At 35.4% G+C, this 8,366-nt stretch overlaps 1 protein-coding gene across 1 annotated transcript; it reads right to left on the bottom strand.

Annotated features, from left to right (window-relative positions):
• Positions 1–561: 561 nt before the first annotated feature.
• LOC129218332 (uncharacterized protein K02A2.6-like) lies at positions 562–1,170 on the bottom strand. Its single transcript, XM_054852566.1, has one exon. It carries the CDS (start codon positions 1,168–1,170, stop codon positions 562–564), a length of 609 nt encoding a protein of 202 aa, XP_054708541.1.
• Between the last annotated feature and the right edge of the window lie 7,196 nt (positions 1,171–8,366).

The following is an 8,366-nucleotide window of genomic DNA, read 5'->3' as shown; positions in this document are numbered from 1 at the left end:
AAATGTATAATACTAAGCTGTTTACGCCTAACGTAAAATATCCACGAAAACCGGATATCTGTACTCATATTCCAATCATTTTTGAAGTACACAACGTGTTTTACGTTTAAGTTAAATAAATAAATATTTCTAAACCAATAAATATTGAAGTGTCATTTTCTCTTTACATTATAAAGATTATCAGTTATTCATATCCGTAGTTTCATATAATATATCACGAAATCGATGTGAAAATATTCTAATGGCATTTATTAATTTGTTGAGACTCTAGCTCAGCCTAAATATAAACTAGCAAGACGAAGAGCTAAGTCCGCACGCAAGCACAGTTGAAATGGCAAATTTGGGATAACCGGGATTTAACGTTTAGTACTTTTATTAGGTTAAGATTTTTAACTCACACGTGTGTATATATCTATCTATCTATCTATCTATCTATCTATATATATATAGAGAGAGAGAGAGAGGGATAAGTGTTTTTGGCTACCAAGAATTTGAAGTGGCTACCAAAGTTTTTGGTGTTAGTAGCCATTGGCTACCAAAGAAAAATTTCAGTCTACAGCTCTACTTCCTATACTGCATCAGGAAGGTGCTGAGCTTTTGCTGGATGGTGCCGGGGTACTCCTTCATGGCGCGAAGAGATTGCTTGACGGTAAACACATACCTTTCAGCTTGACCATTGCTGGAAGGCTTGAATGGAGCTGAAGGTCTATGCTTAATCCCGTTCCGGCTCAGGAAGATCTTAAATTCATCGGACTTGAACTGTGGCCCGTTGTCACTAACTATCATCAGTGGAAGTCCAAACCTCGCGAAGCAGTCCCTAAGACATTCGATCGTCTTCAATGCTGATGTATTCTTCATTGGATACACTTCCAGCCATTTAGAATGTGCATCCACGATGATCAGATACATATATCCGAACAATGGCCCAGCAAAATCAACATGTAGCCTCTCCCAAGGTTTGCTTGGGTACTCCCAATGGTGGACTTTGGCTTTTTGGGGATCTGTTTTAATTTGCGCGCAGTGGACACAATTCTTTACTGCTTCTTCTATATCCTTGTCTATGTTCTTCCAAAACAGGAACGATCTTGCTATCGCTTTCATCTTTACAATCCCTAAATGCCCTTCGTGTAACTCCTGTAGCACCCGGCTCTGGAATTGTTTTGGAACCATGACTCTAGATCCGAACATGATGCAGCCATCTTGGAGACTGTATTCCGCTTCCTTCCCCTTTAGACCCTCTCCACTTCGAAGTGCCTGCAACAGTGGTCTGCTTTCTTCATCTTCCTCTGTTCCTTTGGCTAATTCCCTGGCAGTGACTGGGAGTGTCTCAATCTGTTGCAGTTGGAAGAGCGTAACATCATCTCGGACTTCCAGTTCTTCTGACTGAGTCGGTAACCTTGAGAGAAAATCAGCATTCCCATGGTCCTTGGTGTTACGGTAGATGATGTCGAATTGGAAGGATTGAAGAGTCAAAGCATAGTGAAGAAGTCGTGTTACTGCCAAAATTGGTAGACCTTTCTTCGATCCAAAAATTGCAACTAATGGCTTGTGATCTGTTATAAGAATGAATCTTCGTCCCTTTAGGTATAGGTAGAATCTCTTAACTGCCCACACAATTGCAAGGGCTTCCTTATCAATTTGTGAATATTTTTTCTCTGCGTTGTTAAGAGTTCTTGATGCAAAAGCTATAGGTCTTTCTGTTCCATCGGACATTTTGTGGGATAGCACCGCACCTAATCCTACTAGACTCGCGTTGGTTGCCAATGTTACTGGAAGTGCAGGGTCATAGTGCACCAGAATTTGTGGGGAACAAATCACTTTTTTAATGTTATGGAATGACTGTTCACAGTCCTTCGACCAGATGAACTTTGTTTCTTTTTTCATTAAATTATTCAACGGATTAGCAATTGTGGCCAAATTTGGACAAAACTTCCCTTAAAATTGTACTAACCCCAGAAAACTTTGAACTTCTTGCACATTTTTTGGTTTAGGGGCACTCGCTATTGCACAGACTTTTTCATCTGTTTTATGCAAACCCTTGGAGTCAATCTTGTGACCCAAAAAATTAATCTCTTCCTCAAAAAATTTACTTTTCCTCAAATTCAGTTTTAATCCATGCTCTTTGTATTTTTGAAAAAAAACGTTAGCAGTGCCTCAAAATGTGCATCTTGAGTAGGTCCTGTTATACGAACATCGTCCATAACCCCTGCCATTCCCTGGAACAGACCGTCAACATAGCGCTGCCAAATAGCTGGAGCCGCGTTTAGCCCATACATAAGCCTTTTGCATTTGTACAACCCTTTAGTTGTGTTAATTGTTAGGAGTTTTTGACTATTTTCGTGAATCTTTAGTTGTAAATAAGCGTGTTTAAAATCTAATTTCAAGAATTCTTTTCTCCCATTTAGACAAGAAAATATCTCCTCCAACCTTGGTAAAGGGTGTTGTTGTACCATTATACTAGGATTAAGGGTTACCGAGTAGTCTGCACACAGAGGTATTGATCCATCTGATTTTACGACTGGTACTACTGGCGTTGCCCATTCAGATGTTTCCACCTTTTCTATAATTCCCTCCCTTTCTAATCTGTCGATTTCTTGTTCAACACGATCTTTTTAAAGCGAACGGAACAGGCCTTGATCGGCAAAATTTCGGTGTAACGTCTGATTTAAGTTCCAATTTTACTTCATAATTGTTTATTTCCCCTAATTTATCATCAAACAATTCTTTAAACTCATTTAAGTAGTTTACTCAGATCATATTTCCCATGTGCACCAATTGATTTAATTGAATTTCAATTTATTTTGATTTTGAAAACCCATTCCCTACCTAAAATGGTGTCTAAGTCTTCCCTAACAATGTATAAATTTAATTTCAATTTTTGATTGTTATATTCAACGTTTACATTTACTACTCCCATTGGTACAACTTTCCTCCCATTATACGTAGTGAAAAACCAAGTTAGTCTTTTGCGAAGGTTTCTTAGAAATTTCCCTGAACTTCTTTATATTCATCACAGAAACCGCTCCGCCAGTATCTAACTCCATGACTATAGGGCTGCCCTCAACTGTAACCGTCAGCATTATTGGGGGTCTTTTCCCCTCCTCCAAAATAATGCTATGTAATGGAACTGAGTTTTGGTTTCCATTTTCGGAATCAAGTTCGGCACTAACTTGTCTTTGTTTACATTCTCTAGACTTTTGTTTTGCATAGCAAGCTCTCTCTATGTGCCCAACCTTCTGACAGAAATGACACTGACTAGTTATAAATTTACAATTGTTACGATCATGATTCGTTCCGGAGCAACGCGAACACGATTTATTCTTAGCCTTGAATGCATCTTTCTGTTTACTTTTTTGTTTATATTTATTTTTCCCACCTGGCCTCTCAATTTTCCTTTCTCCCATCTGATGGACGTTTACTGTTTTATCTAAAAGCTCAGATGCACCTTTGAGAGCTTTTTCCATAGCCAAAGCAATTTTCAGTGTTCCTTATAAATTCGTATCATCTTCCTCAAAAATTCTATTAAGAATAGCTTTATCCCGCAACCCACTAACAAACACATCTCTTAACATTACATTGAGCATGGCTTCCCCATAGCAACACGGAACTGAAAGGGATCTTAACTCAGCCAGATAGTCACTGACCGTTTATGTCTACTGGGTATAATTAGTGGTTTCGGATTTAAATGCTCTTTTAAAGTAATTTTCAAGCAATCAAAATCTTTTTCCGAAGGATTATCAATGAGCTAGCAGATTCTTGAGCAAATTATACATTTTCGGGGATAAATTTGAAATAAAAGCTAACCCACGTTTGTCTTCAGGAACATTTTGAACCTTTAAATATGCATCAAAGCGTTCAAGAAATGAATCGAAGTTTTCCTGACCTTCTTCAAACTTTTCAAAATGAACAGAAACTTTTGAACCTTCATTTGGTTTCGTTTCTGGCGTAACTGCCAATCTGTCCATTAAAAGTTTGTTTTGATCAATTAAAGCTTGAACCAGAGCCTCCATGATAAAATATTACTAGAAAATTTGATTACAAAACTTTTACCTTGACCTTGGCTGCATCAAGCTTTATCCTAATCCATTAGATTCTGTCGAAACACTTCACGAGAGTTCCGCTGAAGAATCTCATTACTTCACGGGTTCGCAAATCATTTCGTCGCCAGCGGTGATGTATTTATCCTTTGAGATGGAGTGGGCATGTGTGTATTTACACATAGCACAGGCGAGGCATAATTTAATACGGCACAATACTTTTATTACACATTATTCACATCACGAACACACAACTATATACATCACGAACAGAACTAGAACTGAAACTTCACGCACAAAGATAACAGTTACGGTTACCGTTAACCGGTTACATATCGATATATGACACAGACGTCTCCGAATTGATGAAGTACACAATGAAACACCTGTAGCTGTTGACCACTGTTCTGCCAGTTGTCTAGAAGAAGCTGTGTGGTTCGTCAGCGCCATACGCACCAGGTGTCTATCATCGCGAGCTGACGTCACATTTCGGGGTCCACTCTCGGATTTCCGAGCTGTCTGACCCTCGTCCGTTCATTGCTTCCAAACATGCATGATTGTGCTGCTGTTACGCTGCGCGCGAGCGGCTACTGCACGATAAGACAACCCAGCTTAACAAAGGCCGACGATTCTGCCCTGTTCAAACTCCGAAATTTGCTCAAATTTCGCTTTCTTTTGTCGAAGAGGCATAGTAAAGATTCAATCAACATTTTCTCAAGCATATAACCACCGATAATCGTACACGCCTCGCTACAGCCGCTATTTATATTTGGTTCGATCCGCCGTTCAGAGGGCGCTGCTCAGCATACGCATTCGCTACTGGTCTGCAATTCTAATCATTTGCATATCATGCCCTACTTTGCATTTCCTGCAATTTTCAGCTCACTCACGTAAGTCCTTCGTAGTGTTGCAATTTCACAAACAGGAGCGTAGTTCAAAAAAAAATTATTTTTTCTCAGCGAGAATTTTTTTCCACCCATGCACAGAAAAGAAGAGGGGGGGGGGGATTTCTAATAGGGAAGGTGGCTAATACTTTAATTTTACAGAAAAAAAAAACTGTTAAAACCTCCCAAGTTACAAAAGGACCGTTTTTGATGATTTAATTATTTTAGATGTATATACCTTATTAAGTCATCCTTCTTGCTAGAAGTGTGCATGTTGCAAAAACTTTTTCCCAGAAAAAACTCCCAAATTGCCCCCCCCCCCCCACCATAGAGGTTCTTCTTGGTAATCTTTTTACGGTCCTGAATGCGGTATAGATAAATTTAGGTTTGCCTGTCTCGTGAATTCTTCCTTGCTGCTGAAACTGAATACTTCCTTGCTTTTCAAGTATAGTAAGATAATTTATAACCCAAATTAAAGCTTTTCCTCCCTAGTCCAATACATGCCAGATTGCGTTGCAGAGCAAATGCAGTATCAATTAATCCTATACTTACTCCTAATTTGAAAGTGATTAGATGTTGAAAGTATTAAATTTTCTTTCATTAAATATTCCCCAACAGCTAAACCTCTTAGTCTCATTAAATGACCCTCAAATAGTTCTGAAGTATTTTATATGATGATGTGTTTAATAATATTTAAAGACTTGTTTAGTTGTTATGTGTTACAGTTAATGAACTATGTTAAACTCATTTCCTCTATGAATTAATAACTTATTAAGTTTTGAAATCCATCTGCACCTTTTTTTCTTTTTCACTGAATTTTTCGCTTTCAAATACAATGTTTTCATATTAGGGTATTCATATGATACACTATACTGCCGTAGGAAGGTAAGTGGCAGTATCTGCAAAAATAAGTTTGAAGATATTTGAAGAAATGCATTTTGAATTCAATACTAACAATAGGGAAATGTTGGAATTAGACTTTTATTCGCGCTTTTTCCCCCATCAAAAACTAAATAAACAAGCTATGCAACAATGCTAACGTACAGGGTCATTCCGTGCAACCTGTAGGTTAAAATTTCAAACTCAATCAATATTAATGTGTTATACATTATTTTAGACATAACATTCTCAATTTTCGAATCTAGTAAAAACATTTTTCAAGATGGGTGCCTTACATAGGATAATTGCTGCTTGAAGATCAACAAAATGTAAATTTTATCTATAAAACAGTTCAAAAACTCCGCCGGTAATTTTTTAAGCATACATTTGATGTTAATAATTCTTTTTTCCACTTATTGCTTACATTTTAACATTTCAGTTTCTTTAATTTCTCTTACTGAATTATTTTTTTCTCATTGAGTCTAATTTGAGTTTTGTGACGTCACAAAACGTCATATTCTCCCTTCAATACTTTTTATAGGACTATAAAAAGAAAATTTTCCCTTTATTCTCTTCCCCAAGAGCTACCTAGAATGCATTTAAAATGTTGAAATTTTATTAAACTTTTTAAACAATTGGTTATTAGCATGATGCACGTGACAAGATTTTGACGAACATAATCGCTTGAAACTATCTTTCGAACATTTAGTTCAATAAGAAATAATTGAAATGAATATTTAATTTTTTAAATGTCACTATAATATTCTTTAGTTTTTGCAACAGTTAACTCAATTTTTTAACACATATTTGGAGAATTTTCAAAACGGTGCCTCAAAAAGAAAACGAGTTAAAGCAGAGCAAGAAAATGACAAGGAAAAAAAGAAAATGACAGGAAAAAATCAGCAAAGTGTGAATATTACGACAAAAAAAAAAAAAAAAAAAAAAAAGTAAATATGTTAATAAAGAAACAATTTAAAAAATCAAGAAGAAATCAAATGAAGTCAAGAGATGAAAATCAATTTAAGGGAAACAAGTAAGCTAAATTTGTATGGAGTTGTAAAATAATGCAACTTTACCTTTCTCAACATGCAAAGCTTAGGGAAAGATTTAAAAAGCATGCTCATCCAAGTAGTTTCAGGAAAAAATAGGCTCTTAATGTTATCTCGCTAAATAATAATATTATTGGAATTACTGTGGCAGAAATGAAAGTCAAAAAATTCCTGTAGGAAGCCTTCTTGAAAAAACAATCCTTACAATTGATTTTATTATGTAAAGAAGATTGCATTTCTTGATAGTTTTCTTTAAAAAGAAGCTTCACTTGTGAGTGATTAAAAAAAAGTGTGTTATAAAGACTCAGGATAGATGTAAATCTTCTATCTTTTCTTCTTTTTTACACTCTTAACTGTCATTTCACCCCTACGTTTTCTCTCACGCCAAGCTCTTGTTCTTTCTGCCCCTGATTTAGGCATATACATGACCGGGTTGTAGTTTTGGCCAGACGAAACCCATTTTGGCCATGCCACTGGCAAAAACCGGTCAAAACTGGATTTAACCACCATAGAGCTGGCAAAAACTGCATTGTATAATAGCACACTAAAATATGTGTATACATACAGTTTGGATGCACAATATAGCAGAATTTAATGCATGATTGAAAGAAATAGGATGTGTATTTATCATAATTGAAATAATTTTTAAAACTGATTTATTGATTAAATGCAACTTTTTTTAACATTAAAAATTATTCACAATGAAGATAAAGGAACACTTGTTTATTACGAATACTGAACAGCCTACAATATAAACTATTAGCTGTTCTTCACAAAACTTGTAACATGTATTCAATGCATTAAAAAATAAGTAATTTACTTTGATTAAATTTGAAATTCATTTTGTGGGTGTAAAATGAACTGTTTACTTAAATAATAAATATTGACTGATTATAGGATTGATGTTTCATATTTCTTTTAATAATGTACTCATTTATTTTGATTTTGAATTTTATTATTTTCTATATCCACACCTAATGGCCAAAACTGGACAAAACAGGTTTCATCCAAGCCGGTTAACTGTTTCTTTCTGTGGTTAAAACCACCACTGGCCGAAACTCTAACAACCCTGATACACGATGATTGTATATTTTAATGACGAAAATAGATCATAAACATTGAGAAAACTAAAAATTACTTGAAATCAGACTTTTAACTGTTGACAAAAACAATAAAAAATAATAGCAATTATTAAGTTGATTTTGATAAGAAAAGTTAACTAAATTCAAGGCAAAGCCTTAACAATGTGAGTTATGCTCTTAAACTGATGACTTGACTTGAATCAAAGAAATCCTTGAAAACTTGCATTATTTGACACATTTAAAGCAACAAAAATTCACAAATAAATGCTTACATAAGTTCAGCCTTGAAATTAAATTGTTAATTTTATTAAAAAAAACTAAATTTATAAATACTATCACTTTTCATTATTTTTGGCAGCAATTAAAAAACCAATACGTCACTTCCGTCACACTAAAAAGTTGGTGACCAGAAATTCAAAGCTCTTGCATAAAAAG

The sequence above is a fragment of the Uloborus diversus genome, chromosome 3 (genome assembly GCF_026930045.1).
Source record: "Uloborus diversus isolate 005 chromosome 3, Udiv.v.3.1, whole genome shotgun sequence".
NCBI classification, from domain to species: Eukaryota; Metazoa; Arthropoda; class Arachnida; order Araneae; family Uloboridae; genus Uloborus; species Uloborus diversus.
The sequence above is the reverse complement of the archived record's forward strand: the minus strand, read 5'-3'. Positions and strand labels throughout refer to the sequence as shown.